Raw genomic sequence first — 17,735 nt, 5'->3', positions numbered from 1 at the left:
ATGCTCAGACGTGAGTCTCTTGTTCACTTGGCCACTGGACTCAGGATAGCCTGGCTGATGAGGATTATGAATCCGAAACAGGTCCCAGGATGCTTGTTTCTGGTCCAGGGAAGACATGGCTTGGCAATTCGGGCTGCACTGTTCCCATGAGGCACAGGGTCAGACTGATTTGCATATAGCCATGTCTTAACTGGGGTGGCTGAGTGAACTAAAGAATGGTGATGGATTAAACCCAGATCAGTTGACTGAGGGTTAGTGTTTGATTTGTTCAAACGCTCCGTCCATCATCCCCTTTTGTATCGCTTTGTTCGCCCTAAGTGTGGCAGGGTATACTCAGACGTGAGTCCCTTGTTCATTTGGCCACTGGATTCAGGATAGCCTGGCTGATGAGGATTATGAATCCGAAACTGGTCCCAGGATGCTTGTTTCCGGTCCAGGGAAGACATGGCTTGGCAGTTTGTGCTGCACTGTTCCCATGAGGCACAGGGTCAGACTGATTTGCATATAGCCATGTCTGAACTGGGGTGGCTGAGTGAACTAAAGAATGGTGATGGATTAAACCCAGATCAGTTGACTGGGGGTGAGTGTTTGATTTGTTCAAATGCTCTGTCCATTATCCCCTTTTGTATCGCTTTGTTCGCCCTAAGTGTGGCAGGGTATGCTCAGACGTGAGTCCCTTGTTCACTTGGCCACTGGATTCAAGATAGCCTGGCTGATGAGGATTATGAATCCGAAACCGGTCCCAGGATGCTTGTTTCCGGTCGAGGGAAGGCATGGCTTCGCAGTTCGGGCTGCACTGTTCCCATGAGGCACAGGGTCAGACTGATTTGCATATAGCCATGTCTGAACTGGGGTGGCTGAGTGAACTAAAGAATGGTGATGGATTAAACCCAGATCAGTTGACTGGGGGTGAGTGTTTGATTTGTTCAAACACTCCGTCCATCATCCCCTTTTGTATCGCTTTGTTCGCCCTAAGTGTCGCAGGGTATGCTCAGACGTGAGTCTTTTGTTCACTTGGCCACTGGACTCAGGATAGCCTGGCTGATGAGGATTATGAATCCGAAACAGGTCCCAGGATGCTTGTTTCTGGTCCAGGGAAGACATGGCTTGGCAATTCGGGCTGCACTGTTCCCATGAGGCACAGGGTCAGACTGATTTGCATATAGCCATGTCTTAACTGGGGTGGCTGAGTGAACTAAAGAATGGTGATGGATTAAACCCAGATCAGTTGACTGAGGGTTAGTGTTTGATTTGTTCAAACGCTCCGTCCATCATCCCCTTTTGTATCGCTTTGTTCGCCCTAAGTGTGGCAGGGTATACTCAGACGTGAGTCCCTTGTTCACTTGGCCACTGGATTCAGGATAGCCTGGCTGATGAGGATTATGAATCCGAAACCGGTCCCAGGATGCTTGTTTCCGGTCCAGGGAAGACATGGCTTGGCAGTTTGTGCTGCACTGTTCCCATGAGGCACAGGGTCAGACTGATTTGCATATAGCCATGTCTGAACTGGGGTGGCTGAGTGAACTAAAGAATGGTGATGGATTAAACCCAGATCAGTTGACTGGGGGTGAGTGTTTGATTTGTTCAAATGCTCCGTCCATCATCCCCTTTTGTATCGCTTTGTTCGCCCTAAGTGTGGCAGGGTATGCTCAGACGTGAGTCCCTTGTTCACTTGGCCACTGGATTCAAGATAGCCTGGCTGATGAGGATTATGAATCCGAAACCGGTCCCAGGATGCTTGTTTCCGGTCGAGGGAAGGCATGGCTTCGCAGTTCAGGCTGCACTGTTCCCATGAGGCACAGGGTCAGACTGATTTGCATATAGCCATGTCTGAACTGGGGTGGCTGAGTGAACTAAAGAATGGTGATGGATTAAACCCAGATCAGTTGACTGGGGGTGAGTGTTTGATTTGTTCAAACGCTCCGTCCATCATCCCCTTTTGTATCGCTTTGTTCGCCCTAAGTGTGGCAGGGTATGCTCAGACGTGAGTCCCTTGTTCACTTGGCCACTGGACTCAAGATAGCCTGGCTGATGAGGATTATGAATCCGAAACCAGTCCCAGGATGCTTGTTTCCGGTCCAGGGAAGACATGGCTTGGCAGTTCGGGCTGCACTGTTCCCATGAGGCACAGGGTCAGATTGATTTGCATATAGCCATGTCTGAACTGCGGTGGCTGAGTGAACTAAAGAATGGTGATGGATTAAACCCAGATCAGTTGACTGGGGGTGAGTGTTTGATTTGTTCAAACGCTCCGTCCATCATCCCCTTTTGTATCGCTTTGTTCGCCCTAAGTTTGGCTGGGTATGCTCAGACGTAAGCCCCTTGTTCACTTGGCCACTGGATTCAAGATAGCCTGGCTGATGAGGATTATGAATCCGAAACCGGTCCCAGGATGCTTGTTTCCGGTCCAGGGAAGACATGGCTTGGCAGTTCGGGCTGCACTGTTCCCATGAGGCACAGGGTCAGACTGATTTGCATATAGCCATGTCTGAACTGGGGTGGCTGAGTGAACTAAAGAATGGTGATGGATTAAAACCAGATCAGTTGACTGGGGGTGAGTGTTTGATTTGTTCAAACGCTTTGTCCATCATCCCCTTTTGTATCGCTTTGTTCGCCCTAAGTGTGGCAGGGTATGCTCAGACGTGAGTCCCTTGTTCACTTGGCCACTGAAATCAAGATAGCCTGGCTGATGAGGATTATGAATCCGAAACCGGTCCCAGGATGCTTGTTTCCGTTCCAGGGAAGACATGGCTTGGCAGTTCGGGCTGCACTGTTCCCATGAGGCACAGGATCAGACTGATTTGCACATAGCCATGTCTGAACTGGGGTGGCTGAGTGAACTAAAGAATGGTGATGGATTAAACCCAGATCAGTTGACTGGGGGTGAGTGTTTGATTTCTTCAAACGCTCCGTCCATCATCCCCTTTTGTATCGCTTTGTTCGCCCTAAGTGTGGCAGGGTATGCTCAGACGTGAGTCCCTTGTTCACTTGGCCACTGGATTCAAGATAGCCTGGCTGATGAGGATTATGAATCCGAAACCGGTCCCAGGATGCTTGTTTCCGGTCCAGGGAAGACATGGCTTGGCAGTTTGGGCTGCACTGTTCCCATGATGCACAGGGTCAGACTGATTTTCATATAGCCATGTCTGAACTTGGGTGGCTGAGTGAACTAAAGAATGGTGATGGATTAAACCCAGATCAGTTGACTGGGGGTGAGTGTTTGATTTGTTCAAACGCTCCGTCCATCATCCCCTTTTGTATTGCTTTGTTCGCCCTAAGTGTGGCAGGGTATGTCCAGACGTGAGTCCCTTGTTCACTTGGCCACTGGATTCAAGATAGCCTGGCTGATGAGGATTATGAATCCGAAACCGGTCCCAGGATGCTTGTTTCCGGTCCAGGGAAGACATGGCTTGGCAGTTCGGGCTGCACTGTTCCCATGAGGCACAGGGTCAGACTGATTTGCATATAGCCATGTCTGAACTGGGGTGGCTGAGTGAACTGAAGAATGGTGATGGATTAAACCCAGATCAGTTGACTGGGGGTGAGTGTTTGATTTGTTCAAATGCTCGGTCCATCATCCCCATACATGCCCAGTTGAAAACGTCAAAAACATTGCGCCAATCTGAGGCTCATAAATGGTTCTCTTCGGACCTAAGCGCTATGAAACTCACTGTCCGCCAGAAGGAACACAAATGGAGAAGGATCTATGACGTCCTGGGAAGACCCAATACTTGGCCGCTCGTTCCATCTATATGAAGGCCATTCTTTCAGCCAAAGTGGAGTATTTCTCCAATCGCATTGAAATGTCCAACAATAAATCAAAGGATATCTTCTCCATCGTTTGATAAGCTCACAAATCCTGCAAGAACCCAGCCCAAACCCAAAGCCACACAAGAATTCTGTAATACTCTTAACAAGTATTTTCAGGAAAAGATTATGCTCATCAAGGCTAGTATCCCAGTTACTCTCCCGATCCCCCAGGCACCACTTACCTTCCTAATAAATCCTTCCTCAATCATTTTCCTCATTTGGATGCCCCATCTCTGCTCGCCCTGACACCCAGGGTTAAGTCAGGCTCTCCTTGTGATTGTTGCCCTCCTCACATCCTTAGAGAGGTAATCACCGCCTTCCGTCTGCCTATATTAGGCACCCTCAACATCTCCCTAACCCTAGGTACGGTACCAAACTCATTTAAGGAGGCAGTGGTGGTACCCCTGCAAAAAAAAAGCAGGTATGGAGCCCACTATCCTGTCTAATTATAGGCCAATCTCCCTACTCCCTTACCTGGCCAAAGTTTTGGAAGCTCATGTCACAACTCCTCTCTCTAGCTTCATCAACCAGTCGAATTATTTGGACCCTGCTCAAGATAGTTTTCGACCAGCCCATTCCACTGAAGCAGTCATTACCGCAGTTCTGGATTCCCTACACCTTAACGCAGACCTGGGCATCCCTCAAGCTCTGGTCCTGCTAAATCTGTTGGCTGCATTTGACACGGTCAACCATGACATTCTTCTCGACCTTGTCAAATTAGCCGGCATCCGTTGTCACGATTGGATCAGATCCTTCCTTAGTGACCGCTCACAAGTTGTCGGTGTACCTCCCTTCTCTTCATCGAAACTCCATACTACCTGTGGGGTCCATCAGGGTTCATCTTTGTCTCCTATTTTGTTTAACATTTATATGCTCCCTTTGTTGCACTTATTAAAACATTTTAAAATCACTACTTTTAATTATGCAGATGATCTGCAACTTACTTTCACCATTGAGGACTTCCCAGAATCTGTGCACCAATTCCAGTCCACTATGCTCTCCATAGGTTATTAAATGAATAGTAACCATCTGAAATTGAATCCTGAGAAGACAGAGCTTGTCCTCTTTGGTAAAAGCAAACTCCTCTGGGGACCACATTACTGGCTGTTCAAACTTGGTAAGCCACCTACCCCGTCTACAGTAGTTAAAAGCCTAGGGGTACTTATTGATGATGAGCTCTCATTAAAGCCTCAGGTCAACGCTGTGGTGTCATCCTGTTTTTTCCAGTTGCGGAAAATAAAAAAGATTAGAGGAATGCTCACCCAGTCTGCTTTAACCCAGGTTGTGATGGCATTGGTACTTTCTCATTTAGACTATGCCAATATCATCTATCTGGGCCTCCCGGTGACGCTCACTAAATGTCTTCAACTGGCCCAAAATCAAGCTGCCAGACTTATCTATCATCTCCCTCGCTGGCAATCTGCCAGACCGCTGTTGAAGCAACTTTACTGGCTCCCTGTTATACAGCGCACACTCTTTAAAACTGCCTGTATGACATTTAAAGCTCTCCATGCACGCAGTCCCAGGTTCATCCAGGAACTTCTGCCCAAGTACGCCCCTCCACGCATTCTGCGTTCTGCTTCTCAGATTCTCCTGATTGTCCCCTGTTTTAAATTCCAACGGAAAGGAGGACGCAGGTTTGCCAGGCTTGCAACTAAACTGTGGAATTCCCTCACCTTAGAGATCCGCTCTTCCACCATTCTCCACTTCAGGAGGCAGCTTAAAACGTGGCTGTTTGTTCAGACGCCGTCCTAGTTCTCCATCTCTTCTCGTTGGGCTTAGTCTCCAGCTCTATCGGTGAGCGCCAAGAAACCCCTGGGTGAACGTGCGCTGTATACATTTTTGTTAAGATAAGATAAGATTTCCACCACAGTGCACAATTATGAGATCAGGGTGTTGGAGATGCAAAAAGGATTTAACCAATGGCATCAATTGGTGCTACTTTAACCCTCTCTGTCCAATCCATTTAATGTCCAAATTTGGCAAAGCTAGGTCTTTGTCTCTACCTTTGGCTCCAGAAATATAGCTGTGTTCCACAATCCACACTCTAAGCATCTTGAAAGGAGGTCTAGATGCACTCAGATGGTCTCTGTAAATAAAATGGCAGTGTGAAAAGTAAGACTTTTTTAAAATGGTGGATAAAATTCAGTTTTGAAAAAAGGAAATACATTGTTGGCTGTTTAAAAACATTCTGGAAAAGCAGGGTGTATGTGTCTGTTTTTAAAAGTATTTTTCTTATTGTTTAACAAAAAGTGTCTGAAAGGAACATTACATAGGATAAGCTGATATTTTGAAAAGTCAAGCACACTTGCTGTTTGGATTAAAAACGTTGTGTGCTGAACTTGTGACCTGTGTGCTTAGTTGAGCGTTCCATGAACTGTTACTATGGTGACAGGCAGTAAACAGATTGGGGGTAGATTTCAAACTTATGTCAATTGGAAAGGGTTAAAATATGTAACCAATAAAAATGTGTGTTAGCTCTTGAATTAATATGAGAAGCAATGTGATTTGATATTTACATGTATATGTCTGCAAAATGAGAGTGAAACTGTCATTATTTTGGTTTTGATAAGAGCAGTACAGTACAGCACAGAGATTTTGAATAAGAAAATCTGGTGTGCGACTGACATACTTATTAATCTACAAATCAATTTGAAAGGTGAGTTAATAATTTGTGAGGGGTTGTATGTGGTGTCTTTGTTTTTAATAAGATTAATGTGTTTTTCCTTGTAAAGTTCAAGGAGTACTCTTGCTTGTCTAGAATTACACTGTGAGTCTGTGTGCATTTGGCAACTAATGTAACAGAAGCTTTGGTAAAGTCCAAGGGATAGTGTTGCTTGTCTAGAGTTACACTGTGGGTCTGTGTGCATTTGGGAACCATTGTGACAGAAGCATTTGGGTACTTCATGCTTTTGAAGACATGTAACTACTTAACAACCTATTCTGTTCTCAGGTTTTGGTAGAATTAGAAACCAGTCATTGCTTTTTTTGCAAAATAGGGCAGGCTTCCACACTAAAATGCCGTTCTAAAATATGTGGAATGTGTGCAGTCAACTTACCTCTTCCAAATTAGTATATGATTTTTGGTAATGTCCCAGGGATACTGTTGCTTGTTTAGAATCACACTGTGCGTCTGTGTTCATTTGGGACCCATTCTGACAGAAGCAAATGGGTGTCTTTGTTTTTAATAAGAAGAAAAAATTGCCAACATAGCGGCAGCGATTCTTCAGAAAGATTCCAACATCACCAAAGACCCAACCCCCAACAGCACTCATGCATTCACCGCATTCCAACCACTCACTAAAGAACTGGCTCTAAATCAATTTCAGGAATGTAAATCTGGTTCACCTCTGGACCCAGCCCCAGCCCTTATCATGAACGAAATTGCCCCCATCATCATTAACCCCCTACTCGACATTTGGAATTCCTCTTTGCTCACTGGGATTGTTCCCCCCGCCTGGAAACACGCCATGTTAATTCCACTTCAAAAAAAAACTGGTGTTGATCCTTCCTGTTTAAATAACTATCGACCGATCTCACTTCTACCCAAGCCCGCAAAAGTTTTTGAAAAGGCCGTCCAAAAACAACTGTCCCACTACCTGGAATCCAACTCCTTATTCCACGACACCCAATCAGGCTTTAGACCAGACTATAGTACTGGGTCGGCGCTACTCGAGGTATCCGAATCGATCCGCGAATGCACGGACAGGGGAGAGGAGGCCATGCTGGTCCTCCTCGACCTATCCGCTGCGTTTGATACCATCTCCCACGACAAACTTCTGACTCGCCTGCAAGAAGTTGGTGTCGGTGGGCCCCCCCTCGCATGGGTAAAATCTTTTCTTACAAACAGAATACAGCAAGTGATGTTGGGACCATTCCTCTCCTCCAAGAAACATCTGATCTGGGGCGTCCCACAGGGCTCCGCCCTCAGCCCGCTCCTTTTTAATGTGTACCTCAAACCTCTGGCAAAAGTGGTTGAATCCTGTGGCGTCAAAGTAACCTTCTATGCTGACGACACCCAACTGGTGTTCTCCTTCAAAGACCACACTGAAAAATCTTTTAACAACTTCCGCCTCTGTATGCTCAACATCGCCGCCTGGATGTCTGCCAACAACCTAAAGCTCAATACAGACAAGACCGAGGTCCTGTTCTTTAATCAAAAATCGCCTGTACCCTCCAATCTATGGTGGCCGTCTGAACTCAACCCCCCCCCAGAACCAGTTCAAACCGCCCGAAACCTTGGCTTTCAATTCAACACCACCCTCTCCTGTAAGACTCAAATCAACAAAATCACCTCAGCCTGTTTCGGGAAACTTCGAATGATAAAGAAAATCATCCCCTACCTACCACTTGAGTCCCGCAAAACGGTAGTTCATGCCCTCATCACTGCTCATCTGGACTATGCCAACAGCTTATACGTAGGCGCCCCTACTTACCTCATTAACCAACTTCAAAAAGTTCAGAATGCTGCGGCTAGGCTAGTTTGCAATATCCCCTACCGTCATTCCATCTCACCCCACCTGATCAAACTGCACTGGCTCCCAATAAAACTTCGCATTCAATTCAAGGCCTTAACACTGGCCTTCAGAGCGCTCAATGACCGAGGCCCAACCTACCCACGTCGCAGAATGAGGTTTTCACAAGCACCAAGAAAGCTGAGATCCAATCATCTACGCCTCATGGTCTGCCCCCGCTTTCGCCTTACACGTACAGGAGGAAGAGCCCTGGCAGTAGCCACTTCCAAACTGTGGAATCAGCTGCCCGCAGAGTTAAGATTCCTGACGTCCGAACCCCAATTCCGGAAAAAACTAAAGACCTGGTTATTCTCCCAGATCTAACAATACTACTTTACTCCTTCTCGACCCTCCTGAGATTATGTCTTCAGCGCCGGGACACCTCCGTCGGAGGTAGCTGTGCGCTCTACAAAATTCTAAATAAATAAAATAAAATAAATAAAGTACTGCATGTGCTTGCAGATACATTACTGCTTAAAAACCTATCTTGTTCTGAATTTTTGGTAGAATTAGAAACCTGCAAAATGAGTCAGGCTTCCACACATATTTTCTGTTCTAAAATATGTGGAATGTGTGTGGTCATCTTACGTCTTCAAGACTAGTGAATAGTGTTGCTTGTCTAGAATCACACTGTGAGTCTGTGTGCATTTGGAAACCATTGTGAGAGAAGCATTTGGTAACTTCATGTGTCTTTGTACTACTCTAATCATTCACTTAGTATTCAAGTACTAATGCAGCGATATAGGGCCTTATCGCATGAACATTTTCAAACTAAGCCATGCCTTAGTACATGGACTGTTTCAATCTCCTAAGCACTATGCATGTAGTGATCTAACCACCTTTTCACTTGTGTTTCAGGCCTACTATTCCCCAGTCAAAATTCATACACACCAGTAAACATCCTGTCACTGCTCTTGCAGTTCTGTAGTGACCCTGTCAGCTCCTTGTACTAATCTATTCACTGAAGTGAAACTCAACCCATTATGAATTTATTCAGTGTCTTTCCTTATAGTAGTGTAATTATTCAGTCAGTATCTGTGTACTCGTGAAGCTTTAGGACATGGACTGCTTCAAACTCCTGTGCACTATGCATGTAGTGTTGTAACCACCTTCACAGTTGTGTTGCAGGCGTGCAGTTCCCCAGTCAGTTTACATACGCTCTAGCAAACATCCTGTCACTGCTCTTGCAATCCCATAGTAACCGTTTCAGCACCATGTACTAATCCATTCACTGAAATAATACTGAACCAATTATAAATTCACCCAATGTCTCTCCTTGTACTACTCTAATCATTCAGTCAGTATCCATGCACTCATGCAGCAAGCCAGGCCTTAGGACATGGACTGCTTTAAACTCCTAAGCACTATGCATGTAGCTTTTTAATCACCTTTACACTTGTGTTTCAGGCCTACAATTCCCTAATCCATATCCATACACTCTAGCAAACACCCTGTCACTGCTCTTGCAATACTATAGTGACCATTTCAGCACCATTTACTAATCCATTCACTGAAATCTTTTTTTTTTTTTTTTTTTTTAAATATTTTTATTGTCGTAGGAATCGTTAAGAAACAAACATCATACATAAGTACTGTTACATTCACAAAATATTGTTAGAAAGCATAAATTTACATTGCTCATAATAAAGGGTTAGGGTATTGGAATACAAAATCACAAATAAGAAGGGAGAAGGATAAAAACTTAGATAGAGCAAGAGTTAAATTTGACCACTTCTGGACGTCCCTATTTAATAAAAGAACTATTTCCCTAAAACAAATAATGGTGATTCAATTAATTCTCACAAATATCTTCATATATCAACACTAATCCACATTTTTTATACCTCAAAAAATTGTTTCCAAATTTTTTCTTTTCTAGCTAAAGTTTTGGGTCCTCTATGTTTTGCGAGTGTAAGTTCCATAGTTCTGATTTCTATAACCAGTGTTAGCCACTCAGCTACCGTTGGAGTGTTCTTAGATATCCAAGCTCTTGCTATAATTAGTCTTGCACAGGCTAATAAGATTGTTATGAGATCTTGATTTAGACAGTGAGTCTCATAGATATCAAGTAAAACCAATTGGAGTGATAAGTCCGGTAATTTAATCTGACTGTCTTGAAGATGTTTTATAATTCCCATCCAATAGCTAGAGTACGCCGGACAGGAGTAAAGCATATGTTCTATATCAGCAGCATAGGTGTTACACTTCATACATTTAGTTTTTTCTGATGTTTGGTTCCCTTGAGCCCAAGCGGAAATCCTCTCTGGGGTATAATATAATTCTGTAATAGTCCTGTATGATTGCAGTCTTAGATTGGAGGAGTGTACAACATCATTTATATGAGTCAACGCTTTACTGATCTGTTCTGAATTAATATCCCTATTTAACCGGCGAGACCATTTAGTAGCTAAGTTGGTAGTATTTTCAATTTTATCTTTGGTTAAGAGTTGATATCCCAGCTTTATAAGTGATTTAGTTTTATCGGAATATATACACTCTATTATTTCAGACTGAGTAATTGATGTTAATTTCATTTTATTGATAAAGAAGTCTCTCAGCTGGCGATATCGGTAGTGCATATCATTTGTCACACCATTTAAAATTTTCATGGTATCAAAATCTAACATACCATTATGTCCAAATATGTCACCTAATGTATTAAGACCACAATTAATCCAACGATACCCAGTCCCATCCGAGAAAATTCCTGGAAGACCCGGGTTGTCCCATAGCCTGAGTTCAGTATTATAGAATGAAATCTGACTGATGTGCATAATCTTCTTCCAAATATTTATAGCGTGCTTAGCAGTCTTAAATCTCACCCTTTTGTAGAAATTTGGGTCATGTGTGCGGAGCAGAAATTGGTTGGAATCAGTACCTAACAAAAATTGATAAAAAAAAATACAAGACTCTTTCTTTAATAAACTCCGAATTCTAAAGAAAAACGTTGCCAGGAAATATAATTTAAAATCTGGAAAGACAAGTCCCCCTTTAGAGATTGGTAGTTTCAAAAATTTTATAGCCCTGCGTGCCTTTTTGTATCCCCAAATAAAGCTGCTGCAAACGGAGTCTAGTTTTTTAAAGAAAGATTGATTCGGTTGTAGTGGTATAGCTCTAAACAAATAGAGTAGCTTGGGGAGTATTTTCATTTTAATCAAATTTAACCGACCTAGCAGAGTAAGAGGGATTTTATGCCATTTTTTAAGAGTTATGGAAGTTTCTTTTAGAAAAGTATCATAGTTTGTTTCCAATATTTTCCCTACTTTTGCCATTACCTTGATACCTAAATAAGTAGCTTCTTTGCAAGTGTCATAGACATGTAAATCGGGAGTATAATTAGCTATGATTTGAGTTTTACTCACGTTCAGTTTATAACCTGAGATTAGACCATATATATTTGCCTCGTTAATAATTTCTGGCATAGCTCTGTTAAAGTCGGTCGTATAAATAGCTATGTCATCGGCATAAGCCGTTAATTTCAAAACAGTTCCTCCATGACTCATTGGAATAATATTTACTTGGTCATTTAGTGCGTTTAAAAAAGGTTCTAAGGAGAGGGCAAAAAGTAAAGGGGAGAGGGGGCAACCCTGTCTCGTGCCTCTTTGTATTTTAAAGTTTGCTGATTCTTTATCTCCATAGCTAATCAAAGCTAGAGGTTCGTCATAAAGGGACATAACCCAATCCAGGTAAGACCCGGAAAGACCCAGTTTCCTTAATACTTCCCACAGATAACCCCACCCCACTCGGTCAAAAGCCTTTTCTGCGTCTAACAAAATCATACCGAGTGGGGTGTGTGTACCTTCAGCAACATCAAAGGCAATTATTGAGGTGTTGACATGTGTGGTAGTGTCCCTTCCCATAACAAAACCGTGTTGTTGTGGATTAACCATGGAAGGCATACTAGGGGCCAACCGATTTGCCAATATCTTAGAGAAGATTTTGACATCAGTGTTTAGTAAAGAAATCGGTCGGTAAGACCCACATTCTTTTTCCGGTTTCCCTTTTTTCAAAAAAAATATTATTTTCGCTATTTTCCATGAAGGGGGTGCTTTTTTGGATACACTAATTGAATTTATCACTTTCTCTAATAGGGGTAAAAGTTCTTGTGCGCAAAGTTTATAAAGTTCTCCTGGTAGGCTATCTTCTCCGACCGCTTTCCCTGATGGTAGACTATCTATGGCCCGTTTTATTTCTTCTAATGTTATTACAGAATTAAGTTGTTCAATAGTTTCTATACTGAGTGTTTGAGGTGCAGATAAGTATTTTTCTAAATATTGTGTTATGGCTGTTTTTGCAGGTGAAGTCTCTGGAGTGTACAATTGTTGGTAGAATTTGACAAACTGGTTTAGTATTTGATCCGTTCTATCGTATGTCCTTAAGTCATTCCCTACTATTTCTTTAATTTTTGTTTTAGCTTTCCTGTCCGCGGTTTTAAAGGCCAGTAATTTCCCAATGCGATCGCCGCCCTCATATTGTCTAAATTTATATTTTTGTAGTTGTGTAGTGTATCTTTCTCTCAGTGTTTTTAATAAACCTGCTTGTGATTTCGCCAGTTTTAGCCTAATACTCTCAATGTTATTCTTTGCATATTTCGTTGCCTCTGCCAAGCTTATTTCCAAATTTCGTATCTCGTCTAGTATTTGTTTCGTCTCATGACGAATCTCAGCATTTTGCCTAAATATGCACTGTTGGGCGAAGCCTCTGATACTGCATTTACATGAGTCCCATACCATATTAATATTAGCAGTATTAATATTAATTGAAATAAACTCCTGAATATGTTGCTTGAGTAAGGTTGAGAATCTTGTATCTGTTAATAAATGTCTCGGGAAAGAAAATTTTCGAGTTTCTTTAGCTTGGTCAGGAAGCATAACCTCAAGTAATAATGGATTGTGGTCAGAGGTAATTTTAGGACAGATATCAATCGAGCAATTATCCAAAATTTTTTCTGAGGCCCAAATCATATCAATTCTTGAACAAGATCTATGCGGTACGGAGTAATATGTGTACCCTGCCTGAAGAGGATATTTTGATCTCCATATGTCTCTGACATTATTCAATCTAGCTAAATCCAAGATAGCCGTTCTAACTTTGTTCATTCTTTTATGTTTACTTTGCCCAGTGGAATCAATTTTATAGTTAATTGTGCAATTAAAATCCCCAGCTATTATTAATTCTCCTTCCCAATCCAGTAAGTATAAACTTAATTCATCATAAACCCTAGGGTCGTCGATATTTGGTCCATATATTACACATAATACTATCTTACAATTATCACTTTGCATCTGTGCAATTGCCCACCTCCCCCGAACATCAGATGCAGTTTTTGTTGTTACCAATCTAGCACCTCGTTGTATTAAAATAGCTACCCCTCTTATGGTCTCATCTAAAGTAGAGCATACCACCAAATTATAATTCAGTTGTGAAAACAGCTTACGATCTTGATATTTAATATGTGTTTCTGATAGTAGAACTATATTCGGGTTATACATCTTTATCTCCTCCTTTACTAAGTTTCTCTTATTCTTACTGTTCAGGCCGTCCACATTCCAACTTACTATTCTTAATTTAGACATGCTACTATCCTATTAATTATCCAGTACAAAATTCTCCCAACTACCTTTACCCTTCTCATATATATTCCATTTTCTTTGTTAAACTTAAAACAGTAATTGAATCCTGCGATCCATTTTTTACACATATTTTTTCCCCCCCACCCCTGACCAAAATGGTCCCCTCCCCTGCCAGGACCCCAGCAATGCCCTCGCGCCCACCCGTCCCTTAGGGGGGAGCACCCCTCTATCTAGTGCTGCCGCTGAAAAGGCAGCAGAGAGAGAAAGCTAACATGATATTCTGCTCATGCTCATGCCTCAATTACATTATTACATAACAGTTACATAGCTCCTTGTTTGCACGTTCTTTTATCTACAGCTATTTAGCCGATATGTCGATATGCTATTTAATTTTCTTTTTGTTTGTCTCTTTCATTTTCCCTAGAAAATTTTTCCAGAGCCTGTTCAGCGTCTTCTAAATCTGTAAAAAAAGCCACCTTGCCATTTCGTATAACTTTGAGTCGAGCAGGTTCTTGGAGATAAGCCATACACCCCAAATTTTTGAAAGGATCTATCAGCTTCCTAAGCTCCCAGCGTTTATCCATGGTGCCCTTACTAAGATCCGATTTCACAAAAAATGTTAAATTGTCAACAGTCACGGGATTATTCGGTCTTGCTTTCAATGATACAGCTTGCCGCAAAAGAAAGTTACCAAAATAAATCAGAAACGGTCGAGGAAATTTACTATTGGTGTTTTTTTGTATCAGGGGCAGTCTATGAACTCTCTGCAACTGTGAGTCCCAGTCCCAGTCCGCCAGGTCAGAAAAGGATCTCTGGAAAAGTTTCACCACAAATGTCCTAGGATCAGACCCCTCCATTCCTTCCGGTATACCAAATAGGCGGAGATTTTGCCTTCGAGCGCGATTTTCCAAATCCTCCACCTTAGCCTCTAGTTTAGTAACTCTTAAAGTATTATGTTTTGCGGTTGCTGAGGTCTTATTAACATCTCCTTCAACTTCTACAATGCGTTGTTTAATATCCTCGATCTCTTTAGTCGCGCCCCCCAGGCCTTGGCAGATAGAGCTCATTGTTTCCTGCATGTTAGTGTTGTCTTCTCTAAGTTGCAGATACTGTTGTTGAATCTCCACTCTCTGCTCTAGGAGAGTCTGCATTATAGATTCCATGAACATCCTTGTTGGATCTGGAGACTCAAGGGTATTAGGAAGGCGAGAAAAACTAAAAGGGTTAGTGGGGTTAATGGATTCATGAGATTCCTGTGGTACCTTTGCTTGAACGCATGTTTCATATAGCACTCCAGGATCTGTAGGTATATCTTGGGTCTTACTATGAGAATCGTCTGATCTCATCACTCTGTCTTTTTCTCCATGACTGTTGGCCATATTCTCTATAAGAGTTTCTGTAATCGGTGTCTGTATTTTCCTCAGTTTCGAGATTATAGTCTGATTTTCCTCACTTTCCTCGTTTAATTGACCGGAGCTGATGGTAGCATGATCCGGATCTTGATCGCCTGGTTCGAGTGTTTCAATGTTAAGTTCAGTGGGAGTAGAAACATTATTATCAGTTAAAGTAGGCGAGGGGATTGTACTTGTTGCAAGTGCCCCGGATGGATGCACTGGGTCGGTCATGGCTAGGCCAGAATGTTGCGGGGAATCTTGGTTAGTAGAGACATCCTCTTGAGTAAGTTCGCTAGTGATGTCTATAAAGTTGTTTTTGTGAGCCCCCTGAGTATTAAGAGCCTCGTCTGGGCTGGCACCTGACAATCTTAGAGCCATGCTCTTGACTCCCCCCTTCGCCTCAATCCACCTTCTCAGAGGGCTATCGTCAATTAGGCGGCTTTTCTTTTTTTCAAGAGCTTCCTTGTTGACTGTTTTAAGTAAAATATTTTTTTGTTTAGTTTTAACTTTCATTTTAATTTTCTTGAGAGTGATTTTTTTTATTGCTGGGTTCTTAAGTGCCTCTTCAACTCCCTCGTCTTCTGACAGCTCCTCGTACTCTAAATTCGAATCATCATCGTCAACTACCACCGTATGATCCGGCACTGTGCTCTCACCGTTTCCTTTCTCCTTTATTTCAATTATTTCAACTGGGTCATTGTTAGTGTTTTCGGTAGTCAAGATTGACTGCTCCACCTTGTTTTTTGGTTTGTCTTGGGATTGGGCTTTAATTTTTGCACTCTCTACCCCTTCTGTTGATTGCAGAATTATACTTCCAATGTTAGAGGTGGTCACTCTGTTTACTGCCTGTGCCTCCAGAACCACTTCTGACATATCTGTACATGAGAGATTACCAGTGGCGGAGAGTTCTTTAACAGTTTCTGTGTCTGTGTCCGGGTTTGCCACCCTTATTGAATTAGATCTGTTGTTCCCTGATTTTTCATCTTCTTTCTCAGTGTTATTCAGTTTTTGAGTTTTGAGCGCCGTTACACGCTCTAAGTCTGACTCCAGTTCAACACAATCACCACTGACCAAAATGCCTTTCCCTTCCCCTTGTGTCTTCCCCTCAGTCTCAGTAGCCGGTATACCATTTTTCTCTTTAGTTTTTGACCCCCCGCTTTTATCCACACCGATGTTTCCCTGAGCAGGCTGAGTCTCTTTGATGCCGTTTGGCCCCCCCACAGCTACAGCCCCAGCCCCAGCAATCCCTGTGATTGAAGCCATTATACTTGCGTTTGGTTGTCTGGTGGCTGGGGCGGTCTTCTTGCTCCGTGTGGTCCTCTGCCGTCCGGACATCGGTCCCCTGATTCCTCCGCCTCCGCTCGCCTCCGCTCGCTGTGGCTGCCGCTGCGCACCTGTGAAGGATGTTTCCAGGTACAGGTGTGCAGTCCGCTGAGGTGAGCCTCTCCCTCTCCCTCTCCCTCTGCCTCCCGGCGTGGTGACCGGTCGGGCTACCGCATAGAACCAAACGCGGGAGGTATGGGAGGAGTTGTTGCTTAGCTGTAAAAATGCCCTTAGCATTGATCTTCCTTATTTTATTCCAGCCAGTGGACTGAACACACTGAACACACGTTGTCCCAGATAATTGTATGTCTCTCCGTGTCTCCGCTTCTCCACTTCGCCACAATCTGTAGCTCAACTCCGCCTCTGAATATCTGAATGTCTGAGAAAAAATCAATAACCCCGTAAATCACCGGGGGGACCAGTTGAGGCAATTACTCTATCACCCTCTAAACTCTTCCTTGAGCACACTGCTGTTGCCGCGGGTGCTGCTGCGGCGAGCACCGCTGGCCTCAAATTCCTCCAAACCCCTCCAAACAGGCTAGACTTCGCCTCCCATATCCTTTGCAAGTATGTTGCTTTCTTGACGCCTGAAACTTTGTTGCAGACAACGCCGTGTATTTTTTTCAGCCGGTTTTTTTCCGCCGATTGCGTTCTGTAGCGTTTAGCAAGCAGTTTTCCCTGAACCTTCCGCTCCTTCGCCGATGATCACAAAGCGAGGTTCAGTAACGCTAACAGTAACAGAGCGTCGGGTTGTAGTTGCAGTAATTACCGCGGCATTCCTCAGCCGTCAGTAAAGTCGAGAGTCAGGGGTTTCTGCAGGAGCGCCCTCTCCGTGGCGTCTCAAAACAGGAGCAGAGCAAAACCATGTCTCACGGAGTGTTGAACACTGCTCGAAACAGAAACTCGGCGGAGGACCATATAGTTGTACGTCTCTCCGCGTCTCTGCTTCCCCACTTCACCACTATCTGTACCCCTACGAGGGATACAAATATCCTTTTCTTCGACCTCCGATCTCCGATCTCGGAGCAGAGCAGAGCAGAACCATGTAGCGTCCTCACTCGGCGGTATCAGCCCGCCATCTTGACTCCTCCCCTCCATTCACTGAAATCAAACTGAACCAA

The 17,735-nt window shown here is 43.5% G+C and overlaps 1 protein-coding gene across 1 annotated transcript in view; it reads right to left on the bottom strand.

Annotated features, from left to right (window-relative positions):
* Window positions 1–4,908, bottom strand: part of LOC147734872 (alpha-N-acetylgalactosamine-specific lectin-like) — a 231,780-nt gene extending 226,872 nt beyond the window's left edge. The window contains exon 1 of the mRNA XM_086952518.1: window positions 4,755–4,908. Coding sequence (XP_086808644.1) covers window positions 4,755–4,908 — 154 coding nt within the window. The remainder of the gene's footprint in view (window positions 1–4,754) is intronic.
* Between the last annotated feature and the right edge of the window lie 12,827 nt (window positions 4,909–17,735).

The sequence above is a fragment of the Lissotriton vulgaris genome, chromosome 1_2 (assembly GCF_964263255.1).
Source record: "Lissotriton vulgaris chromosome 1_2, aLisVul1.2, whole genome shotgun sequence".
Taxonomy (NCBI): Eukaryota; Metazoa; Chordata; class Amphibia; order Caudata; family Salamandridae; genus Lissotriton; species Lissotriton vulgaris.
This window is presented reverse-complemented; position numbering and strand designations above follow the sequence as displayed.